Raw genomic sequence first — 12083 nt, 5'->3', positions numbered from 1 at the left:
TTCCCCTCCAAATTATGCTATGTATCTTTTCTTTTCTTTCCTCCACATCAGTGCAGAGACAATAAGAACAAATAAAAGGAAATAACCTCTCCTGTACTTTATGCAGCCAAGACAGACTGCCACTTCTCCTTCATTTCTAACCAAGAGCTTATGACAGACCCCCCCCCCCCCTTGGTTTCTATCCCTATTTCGTTCTTTGTTTTATTACTACATTTTTGATATTGTTAAATACATTAGATACATTAAACAGAAGGCAGACCAAAATGAACTCTTTTAACCTCTTGAGCAATCTCAAATTATTCTAGGAACTCTTATGTATAAAGATACCTGCTTTTTCCTTGTGCTTCATGCTTGTACACTTTGAGACCCCATTGCCATACAAGCATGCCTTCTGCAGATTGAATAAAGCTTCTGTCATTTGCCATCACACTGATGAAATCCTGATTTCTGTCTTGAAACATTCAGTTAGGGAACTCACCAGGCGTCCTCTGCTATCTGTAAATTTTTTTATTTTGTCCAGTGGAGCTTCAAAAGCGACACCTATCCATAGCCTCATCTTGTTTATTGGTCTTCCTACTATATGATGTCTAGATCTGTTTTTATTCCCATTTAAATTTCTCAGTTTTCTCTATTTGTTGCTTCTAAAATGGCCACAAAAACCAGGGAATAAGTTTGGTTTATCACAGTTGTGGAACATACTCTGTTAAGCATAATGCTTAGGAGCCCCCAGATGGCGTATTGGACTAAGTGACTTGAAGGTTGGGTTGCTGACCTGAAAGCTGCCAGGTTCGAATCCCACCCGGGGAGAGTGCGGATGAGCTCCCTCTATCAGCTCCAGCTCCATGCGGGGACATGAGAGAAGCCTCCCACAAGGATGGTAAAAACATCAAAACATCCGGGCGTCCCCTGGGCAACGTCCTTGCAGACAGCCAATTCTCTCACTCCAGAAGCGACTCAAGTTGCTCCTAACATGGAAAAAAAAGCATAATGCTTAAAGATAATGTCACATTTCAGTGTGATTATGGGAAGGGGATAATCGCTGATTAAACTGTGAGCTTCTATTCTATTCCATAATATATATAGATTTAAAACCTAAGCTTTGCCTTGCAATATTTCCCATCTCATCAGCTTGCTCCAACCAGATAGCTGAAGGGCAGAGTCCTTCACTTGGTTGCCAATACCAGGAAAACCAAGCAAAGTGTAACTATAAAACTTGGTTATACCTTTGACAGCAGTAACCTAGCAACTGCCATTCACAAACAACAGCTGGAAAACATGCTTCCTTCATAATTTTGCAAAATTATTTAATTGTTTTCAAGGCAGGGAACCAAGTACGCATTTCACATGCCCTTTTGGCTGTTGTTTTTAATGTAAATGTATGCTTGAAAGCTCATAAAAGAAACATTTTCAGATATGAACAGAGAACTTGATTTGGAGAGTTGCCCTGTGCAGATGTTGAGAGAAAACACAGAGCTTTATCTTCTTGGAATGAGGAATGATCTCAACGGTAGCTGAATTTAACAAAGAGGGCTAAAAAGTCCAGTAAACAAAAGCCAAACAATTGAATAACTGAACAGGAAAACACTGCATGAGAGGGGAAGGGCTGAGGCTTTCCATTGTTTTGTTTTGTTTTGTTTTTTTCCTTCTTGGTAATCTGCTAGTTAGGCCAGAGAGAGAACCACATTGTAATTTATAAATACAATAAAATTATTAAATTAAGGATTAGCTTTTGAGTAAATACATTTTTGTTTCCACTCTGATCCTCATGTTCTTTTTTACTTGTTATTCTAAAAAAAGTGAAAACATTGGCATCGGATTATCAGGTTGCCACTAAAGGATTCTGTCTTGTCACTTTAAAAAGAGAAATCATGCCACAGAGCAGGCTGATAGGAGAAATGGGGAAGTTTGCTGTGGTGAAAAGATTACATATCTGGGAAAAATATGTTGCATGAAGATACTTGTTCATATTTGAACACAACATGAACTTTAGCTTTAAAACACATAACAATATAAACACAAATTCATAGTTCATATTTAGAACAGAGTAACTGAATTAATAGGAACCCAGAAAAGATTATTTTCAGTTCATTGATGTCAGTGAATTGATTTTGAATATATTTAAAAACTTCTACTGATTTTGTTTCAAAGGATAGACCCAGCCAGAACTCAGACATTATATCTTAATGCACCTAAGGTCTAGACTTCATAAACAGTTTGTTTAACCTTTTTAAAAAAATAAATAACTATATCCCACTCTATGACTTCAGAGTGGCTTACAATAAAATCGCCTCAGTCAACTGAAATGCTATAAAACATTAAGAAATAATGTAAACAGACAGCGAGCATAAAGAACATTTTAATGAGGATTTTTTTTCGTGTCAGGAACGACTTGAGAAACTGCAAGTTTATTCTGGTGAGAGAATTGGCCATCTGCAAGGACATTGCTCAGGGGATGCCTGGATGTTTTACCATCCGGTGGGAGGCTTCTCTCATGTCCCCACATGGGAAGCTGGAACTGTCTGAGCTCACCCTGCTCCCTGGATTCAAACCGCCAACCTTTTGGCCCGCAGTCCTGCCAGCACAAGGATTTAACCCATTGCACCACTGGGGGCTCCTATTTTAACAGGTTCAAACAAGACAGTTAAAATTAGGTAAAACAATTGAAAATGAAAAAATCCCATTAGGCCACAAAGATTTTTACTAAAAAGCCATATTTTTATTTCGAGCCAGAATGATGCCAGTTTTATCTAACAATTAAATCTGCACCCCTTGCCCCCATGGTTTATCTGCATCTGAAAGTATCTTAGGCCTCATTCACACTGACATATAATGCAGTTTGAAAATGCGTTATGCAGGGAGTGTAGACTAATATACTGCAATTTAATTGCATTATATAGCAGTGTAGATGTGGCCTTTGACTGGATATCTCAGGATAAGATACAAATAAGTTGGCATGATCAGCAAAATGTTTTTGTTATCAGGTGTCCACATACATTCTTCTGTTTATGACTCATGTTTTGTTGCCAAAGGCTACTGCTATACCTTTTCATAGAACACATTCTTAAAATGGTATAATGAAAAACAGTGCATATGTATTTTCTTTAAAATGCTAAATTGCTCTGCATTTATTGGCAAATCACAAGTTCCTCAAATTGCCTTGTTTGTGTGCCTTCATGTTGTTTCTGATTTATGGTGAGCCTAAGGCAAACCCTATCATGGGATGTTCTGGGAGTGAGAATTTTTAACATGCTATTATCTTTTAATACAACTTGCCCTGTTTTCGTAGACACACAAAATGAGTTTGTTGATGGTCTGCATTTTCACATGTGTGGCTATCCCATATAAGAAATCTTCTGTGAATTGAAGAGGGGCCTTTGGCTGAATCTACACTGTCCTATATTCCTAGATTTGATTCCAGATTATTTTCTTATCCCAGTTTATGTGGCAGCATAGGCTCATATAATCCAGTTCAAATCAGATAATCTGGGATCAGATCCTGTGATATAAGGCAGTGTAGATCCAGCCAAAGTGATAGCTTGGCCTGTTCTAAAAATAGTTTCATTTATACAGATTTTAACGTAATGGGACACTATGAAACACATAAAAACCTCCCATGATGGAGATGCACAGGTGGGAAATTCTGACAGGCTTTCTCTTACAACTGATCTCTTGCAAATGACATTCTTGCTCTTAGTCCATTGTTATGTAATGTTGCCTGCAGCTGCACTCTGAAACTAGAATTGTGTTTGAAAGAAACTGAATAGTAAGCTAACATGGTTTTGCATGTGTTGACCTAAGAAATCCTTGCCTATTCTTTTAATTGTGTATCCTGGTCCTAAGGAAATTCTTCCAAAAGTACAAGCTCACACTGTGATTATTACACAGCATATTTGGTTCTTTAAAACGTCAAGTCTCCAGGACAGAGCTTTCTATATTGTGTTGCGACACAGTGCATCCATTACAGCACATTGATGTGTTACGCAAACCTGAGACTATGTGAAATACACAATAAATCATACATTTTTAAAAATATAAATGAAAAGTTTTCTTGAGATATGTTGTGTCCCAAAACATTTCATTATTACAATTTATTAATGTGTCAATGTCTCTTATAAGGGGTTGGTTTAATCTACAGTTCAATAGTAAAACTGAATCACCATGTCACGAAATGATGCATGTCTAAAAAGTGTGTCACCAATATGAAATTTCTGGAAAACTGCATAGTCTAGGGAATGGGTTATGTAGCAAAAACGTGGGAACTGATGTTTACCTTACAAGAGGCTATACATAGATACAGGAGGCTATACTTCTATCAAATTTGTAAGCATCATGCACTACTGCAAAGGCCATGCACTTTGCAGTAGTGACTTGACAAACTATATCAAATGGAAAACCTTTTGGCCCAGGGCTCCCAGTCTCTCCAGATTCTGATTTGTCAGGGTGAGGAGAAGAAATAAAACTGGATCCTTGATTCACCAGAACTGCTCTTCTAATTTGTCTCAGGGCAAAGAAAGCTTTTTTTCATATTCAAAGAGATTTTTTGGAGCAGATTTGGCAAGTAGAGGAGGGGCTGTTCTCTTCCTCTCCGAGAGGCTTATTCATTACTGCTGAGAAACAGTGGGTAACAAACATGAGTTTGCTGAAATGTATTTAAGTCCTTTATCTTATCTCATTTCTGAAGCTCCCTAATTGTTTGCATTTGTATGCGAAACAATTGCTGCTTAAGTCGGTGCTGCCTTCTGCTGCCTAAAGTCACCAAATGATCTGACAATAACATTGTGTAATTGGCAGGCAGGCAAATTCCTACACAAGCAGGCATCAACCTTCTAAGCATATTTAACTGTGAAAGTGTTCATTATAAAGTAAAAGTGAGTGATCTGGCTGCTATTGCAACTATAAATCAGCTTATAAATTCACTTAACAAAGCAAATGGTTTAAAAAACTAGAATATCTGCAGAACATTATAGTAACAGCAGAGTTTGAACAAAGTGTCACAGTAACAATGGTCTGTTCTCTCTTTTTCTCCAATTGTTCTTTTAAATTCCTTTTTCCTTGGGCAGAAACTGCTCTCCACTCCCTGTAGCCTGAAACGGGTCAGTCCAAGAAAAGCTTTGAGCTTCCATTCTGCAACTGTATAAACTGTTCCCAAATCAAAATAAATGCACTGGGCTGATTCTGGATTAGGTATAATTTGTTTTAAAGAGACAGCTATCATTAATCTATGGCTGTGTTTAACGCCGCTTCTTTTTCAATACTCCTTAACTCCTTGTAATCTTCTCAACCTGTTGACATTTGTAAATTACATTGACAAACTGCATAAATAATCATTTTAAAACTTCACAGATTTTAAATCCAGTTACAGTTTGAATTACATTGACTACATCATGATTAAATGGTGATTGAGCATTTAGGGAAATCTTCACAAGTGATGCTTACTTGGAGCATATTTCATCCTGGACATTATTAATGTGAGATGGAAACAGAGATTTATTTATTTATTTTTATTTTTAAGCAGCACATATATTCTAAGTAATGTTCACATTGAACTTGCAGGTGCAGGAAAGCAAACTAGATTTTAAGTTACGTAAATAATATCATTAATACTTTTCAAACATTAAAAAGCAATTAAAAGATTATTTTATTTTGTTCACAATGAGATAGAATATACAACAGGGCAAGACAGATAAAGTAGTCAGACTCATACAGACTATGGCTACATTGGGTACACAAACAAGGGGAATTACATTTTGCTCACCTTTTTTTCGTATCAGAAGCAACCTAAGTCGCTTCTGGTGTGAGATAATTGGCTGTCTGCAAGGACGTTGCCCAACATTCACACACATATATACATTCATTCATCACCATACATACATTACCATCTCTTCTTCCTTCTCCTGGAAGAGCTGCACGTAGGCCAGTTTACATTCCCAGCAAATCTGCCATTCTGCGAATACATCATCTTCCTCCGTCCCTTGGAGAACATCGGCTGATGGACCATATTCCTTCAGTCTGCCAGTTTTTGGAATAGTAAAGTGTCTCTTATATTACAATATTTCTTGCTGATGTTGTTCCAAAACTTGTAAAATAATGACAGGCAACTAAAACATTCTGATTCCCATCAGTTCCTTACTTTATCTTCTAACAAAAAAGAGGCCCAACTGCATGGCCTACCTCAGAGGAAATACAAGGAGGTTCCATTATCAAAGTGGGGAGGAAACAGTGGCTATCAGGAAAGCAAGAACCAAGACTCTTTAGGCATGTGGGGGAAGAGATTCCCTAAGCGTAGCCCTGTCTGTCTAGCTCTTTGATGACTGGAAACTTGACGCGACCAAAGGCTTGAGTTGTTGAGATGAACCAAACGGAATAGATTGGGAGGAACCAGCCTTCTGTGGTGTGATGAGTCCAAGTGCAGTATTTTCTAATAATAATAATAATAATAATAATAATAATAATAATAATAATAATAATAATCATCAGGTGTGATGAGTAGTATGTATCCCGTTTCAATACAATATGCAGCCAGTCTTTAAAAAATATGGGGTGCATACTGATATAAATGGATTATATCCCAATGGGATAAGGTCCTCTACAGATCCCAACCATATTCCTTTCATACAATTCTATTTAAACATACATCATATTTATCCATGATAACAACATTGGTTGATTTGTTGGCCTTCATTAGAACCAGCCACTCCACGGTTAATATTTTATAACATTTCAAAGGGGTCCCTTTCCCCTTCCTCTTTAAGGTTCAGCAAGGAGACCCCCATTTCCACACAATCCAGGGCCAACTTGCATTTAAAATCTACTAGAGAAGGCACATTTTCGGGGGGAGGTGGGGCTTTGAAGCTATGAAACGCACTGCTGGAAGAAGTCAGATCGGCTCCTGACCTTGATGTCATTCAGAAAAGGTGCGAAGACTTTGCTGTTTGAAATAGCCTTTACTAATCACTTTATGGTCGTATGGGGAATTTTAAAATGATTTTAATTTTATGCTTTATAATATGGATGATGATATGGAGCATTCTTAGAACTTGTATCATTTGTTTTTAGCTTTGGTTTTATGTTACAATGTATATTTTAAGATGATGTGAGCCACCTTGAGTCTACCTAGAGAAAGGTAGCATAGAAATCTCCTAACTAAATAAATTCCAAACATTAATACAGTAAAGTCTCACTTATCCAAGCTAAATGGGCCAGCAGAACCTTGAATAAGCGAATATCTTGGATAATAAGGAGGGATTAAGGAAAAGCCTAAGAAACATTAAATTAGGTTACGATTTTACAAATCATGCACCAAAACATCATGTTATACAACAAATTTGACAGAAAATGTAGTTCAATATGCAGTAATGTTAAGTTGTAATTACTGTATTTATGAATTTAGTACCTAAATATCATGATATATTGAAAACATTGACTACGAAAATGCCTTGGATAATCCAGAACCTTGGATAAGCAAGTCTTGGATAAGTGAGACTGTACTGTACATGGTGGGTGGAGAAACACTGGGGATCCCTCGAATGGGAGGAAGGATAAATAAATAAACAAGGTTGTAGACAGAAAAAAATGGGGGGGAGGTGTTGAAACTTTTTTGAGTAAATAATGAAGAGAAGTTCCATAACACAAAATAATTTACCTTATATGGTTCATTTTATATTTTTATATAGACTTAATTAAATCGAATTTCTGTTTTTGTTCCAAAGTTTCAAGTCTTAAAATAACTGAAAATGACAGTTAATTGGTAATTTACAAAAGAATAACACAACATCTGTTGGAAACACTTGAAAAAGGTGTCCATTCATTTTGACAGAAATTAGACTCCATCAATTAACTTTGGTGGATGCTCAAGAGTGCAAGTCTAGTCAGTCTTTTTTGCCGCATTGTACTTTTTATGTATGTTTTCAAATGTTTAAGAGTTGAAAACGACCTTTCATTTGTAGATGTTTATATTGGCAATGTTGCAGAAATCTTCACATTCGGAAAAACTGTCCATCACAGCCAAGATATGCTTCCAGCGCATTTGACGGTTTTTCTGCAAGTAGAATCTTTTTTCCATTTTCTACACCACAGGTCAAATTCTTCCACCAATGTGTCAGTATCTTGAAGGCATTCACTGTAAAGTTCTATGCAAGTTGGATATGAAATAACCACAATTAATACGAAGGAACACTTGCAATTCCTGAACTACTTTCCTGTACCTTGTAAACCTTTCTTGAAGCTGACTGCAGAAAAAGTCCAGAAATAGGATGTACACATTTAGCCTATAATATTCCATTGGTGTCGGTGACGTTGCCTGGATGTTGCTTTGACAAGTCTGCCTGGAACAGATGCGAGTCCTCACTTCTCCACCCATAGGCTCCACCATTGATCTTGCTGTGTCAAAGATCTCCTGAAATTCATTCCCAGATTCTGTAGGCATCTCTGATTTTTTCTAAGAGACTGTTGAAATGTTGCTGACTACCAAAAATGTCCGTATCTACTCTGTAATTATTTATTTATTAAAAACATTTATATTCTGCCCTTCTCACCCCGAAGGGGGCTCAGGGCGGAGCACAACATTCAATGCCAGAACATAAAATAAACCATAAATATACATAAACACTAAAATCAGTTATCTTCACATTAAAACCATTATTTAAAACCATCACAAGTCAGCGGCACTGTATCCGGTCAGCAGGGTGAAATTTCCTATTGCTGCCATTATTGCACTGCCCCAAAGGCTTGGTCCCACAGCCAAGTCTTTACCATCTTTCTGAAGGACAGGAGGGAGGGGGGCTGATCCAATCTCACCAGGGAGAGAGTTCCATAGCTGAGGGGCAATCACTGAGAAGGCTCTGTCTCTTGTTCCCACCAATCGCATCTGTGACGGTGACGGGACCAAGAGCAGGGCCTCCCCGGAAGATCTTAATCTCCGCGGTGGTTCATAGAGGGCGATGCATTCTGACAGGTAAACTGGGCCAGGACTGTGTAGGGCTTTATAGGCCAAAGCCAGCACTTTGAATTGTGCTCGGTAGCAAACAGGCAGCCAATGGAGCTGACGCAACATGGGAGTTGTGTGCTCCCTGTACGCCGCCCCTGTAATGTTTTGCTAAACTCAAACTTTGCTTGAGATAGTGCTTGCAGTTCAGGAGGGGCTCATTTAAGGTTTGCTTCACATATGCAGTAAAGTCTCACTTATCCAAGACTCGCTTATCCAAGTTTTTGCATTATCCAATGCACTTTTGTAGTCAATGTTTTAAATATATTGTGATATTTTGGTGCTAAATTCGTAAATACAGTAATTACAACATAACATTACTGCGTATTGAACTACTTTTTCTGTCAAATTTGTTGTATAACATGATGTTTTGGTGCTTAATTTGTAAAATCATAACCTAATTTGATGTTTAATAGGCTTTTCCTTAATCCCTCCTTATTATCCAAGATATTGGAGCCCCCCGGTGGAGTAGTGGGTTAAGGCCTTGTGACTTGAAGGTTGGGCTGCTGACCTGAAGGCTGCCAGGTTCAAATGCCACCCGGGAGAGCGCAGATGAGCTCCCTCTATCAGCTCCAGCTCCATGCGGGGACATGAGAGAAGCCTCCCACAAGGATGGTTAAACATCAAAACAGCCGGGCATCCCCTGGGCAACGTCCTTGCAGACAGTCAATTCTCTCACTCCAGAAGCGACTTGCAGTTTCTCAAGTCGCTCCTGACACGGAAAAAAAAATCCAAGATATTCGCTTATCCAAGGTAATGCCGGCCCCTTTAGCTTTGATAAGTGAGACTCTACTCTACAGTAGAGTCTCACTTATCAAAGCTAAAAGGGCCGGCAGAACATTGGATAAGCGAATATGTTGGATAATAAGGGGAGATTAAGGAAAAGCCTATTAAACATCAAATTAGGTTATGATTTTACAAATTAAGCACCAAAACATCATGTTATACAACAAATTTGACAGAAAAGGTAGTTCAATATGCAGTAATGTTATGTTGGAATACTGTATTTACAAATTTAGCACCAAAATATCACAATATATTGAAAACATTGACTATAAAAATGCGTTGGATAATCCAGAACGTTGGATAAGCGAGTGTTGGATACGTGAGACTCTACTGTACTTAGCATGGGGATTTGGCTAACCAGTTAAAATTCATGAAAAACCACGATGTTTTTTAACCTGAACAATTTCGGGGGTTTAACCCCCTAACATCCCCCCTCCCACCGCTACAGGACTTTTTTTTTTAACTAAACACGCCTACCTGTATTTTATAATGTGTTTTATGAATACTGAATTAAGTTAATATTTTTTAACTGATTTATATTGCACTGTATAATTTTTATATATGCGTTTTATTGTAAGCCGCTCTGAGTCCCCTGTTGGGTGATATAAATATTGTAATAAAATAAATAAATAAATAGATGAATGAATAAATGAATTAAGGAAACCGTTTTTTTTTTTTACCTTCTTCTATCCCTGGAGCGCTTTACATGGCAGCCCGCCCCTGAAAATGAAAGTGGAACTAGCCAGAAGTTCAGCTGTTTTGTAAAAAAACCAAAACGAACCCGTGGACTTTGCTTGGTTTTAAACGGTTCCATGAGAGGAGGGAGAGAGCGGGTCTCCTCTATGGGACTCAGGGAGGAGAAGGAGAATTAATATAAGAAGAAGAAGGAGAAGAACAACACTCCTCTCCTCCGTTGAAGACCCTACCCAAAGAGCGATGAATGGAGTCGACAGGTGGGAGAGGTTGCCGTTTCCCCTCATCTCCAGGGCTTTGCTTTGCCGCTAGTTTTGCGACGCGCGCTTTCCGCCTCCGGCGAGGCTCTGCGCGCGCGAGGGGGCCAGGCGTCACCTGCGAGGCACCTGCGCCTTTCCCACGGAGGGAGCCGCCTCCCCTCCCCCTCCCCCCCCGCCCCTCCCCCTCCCCCCTCCGAAGGCGCAGGGTTGGCCATGTAAGGAGGCTTGGGCGCTGGGCTCGCGGCGTCAGCGGTGGGGGCGTGGCCACGGGGGCCCGGGGGCGGGCTCCCTGCAGGCCCTCGGCCAATGGCGTGCAGGAGGGGCGGGGCCCGTCAGCTGGGCTCTTCGCCGCCCGGCAGCCGCCTCCTGCCTCCCTCCTTCGCTGCCGCGCGCTCGGTCCCCGGACTGCGAGGAGGACTGGGAAGGCGCGCGCCAAGGCCAGGGCGGGAAGCCTGAGGTAAAGGCACGGGAGGGGAAGGAGGGCGTCCCTGCGCAAGGAGTTCCGCAGGCGCCGACGGGGGAGCCCAGGGGCGCTCCTCTACTAGCTCTGGCATCCACCAAGGGGGCTCTTCGCTTGTTTTTTTTGCCTTTATTATTGCGCTACTAAACCACTGGCCTTTAATAGGAAGCCCTGGGAACAGTTGACAGCCCAGACAGAAATGACAGGAAAAGTGGGTGGAAACGGAGAGATATTAAATACTCTTGACCCAATAGTAGTGTCAGTATTTGGTGGATTTTGGACCTTGGTATTACTGCAAGGAGAGGCAGGGACTGCTACTACTACTACTAGTATTATTTTAGAATGGCATTCAGAGAAGAGCCTAATGGTGTCTGACTGATTATTATATTAAAAGGGCATGTAGAGAGGACCATAAAGGTGTCTTATTATTATTATTATATGAGAATTGCATGTAGAGAGGACCATAGAGGTGTATTATTATTATTATTATTATTATTATTATTATATGAGAATTGCATGTAGAGAGGACCATAGAGGTATCGTATTATTATTATTATTATTATTATTATTATTATTATTATTATTATATGAGAATTGTATGTAGAGAGGACCTTAATTTTGTCTGACAGCTATTATTATGATATTAGAATGGCATGTAGAGAGGGCTCTAATGGTGTCTTGACTGTTATTATTATTATTATATTAGATTGGCATGTAAAGAGGACCATAATAGTCTCTGATGATGATGATATTAGAATGGCATGTAGAGAGGACCCTAATGGTGCCTGGCTATTACTATTGTTGTTGTTATTATTATTATTATTATTATTAGAGAATGGAAGGTGGAGAGGACCCTAATGGTGTCGTCGTCGTCTTCTTCTTATTATTATTATATGAGAAT

The 12083-nt window shown here is 39.3% G+C and overlaps 1 protein-coding gene and 1 long non-coding RNA gene across 3 annotated transcripts in view; one reads left to right on the top strand and one right to left on the bottom strand.

Moving 5' to 3' along the window:
- LOC103279182 (uncharacterized) overlaps positions 1 to 10884 on the bottom strand; it is a 44168-nt gene extending 33284 nt beyond the window's left edge. Inside the window, exons 1-2 of the long non-coding RNA XR_010007148.1 lie at positions 10696 to 10884; positions 773 to 965 (exon numbers count right to left, since the gene is read on the bottom strand). This is a non-coding gene — a long non-coding RNA (uncharacterized LOC103279182). The remainder of the gene's footprint in view (positions 1 to 772; positions 966 to 10695) is intronic.
- Positions 10575 to 12083, top strand: part of tppp (tubulin polymerization promoting protein) — a 78190-nt gene continuing 76681 nt past the window's right edge. The window contains exon 1 of one of the 2 annotated variants that reach the window (XM_008112994.3): positions 10575 to 10722. In XM_008112994.3, coding sequence (XP_008111201.1) covers positions 10706 to 10722 — 17 coding nt within the window. In that variant the 5' untranslated portion in view covers positions 10575 to 10705. Of the gene's footprint in view, positions 10723 to 11001; positions 11180 to 12083 lie in introns of those variants that run through there. The other variant, XM_003222311.3, reaches the window with a different exon arrangement.

Source organism: Anolis carolinensis, chromosome 6 (genome assembly GCF_035594765.1).
Source record: "Anolis carolinensis isolate JA03-04 chromosome 6, rAnoCar3.1.pri, whole genome shotgun sequence".
NCBI classification, from domain to species: domain Eukaryota; kingdom Metazoa; phylum Chordata; class Lepidosauria; order Squamata; family Dactyloidae; genus Anolis; species Anolis carolinensis.
The sequence above is the reverse complement of the archived record's forward strand: the minus strand, read 5'-3'. Positions and strand labels throughout refer to the sequence as shown.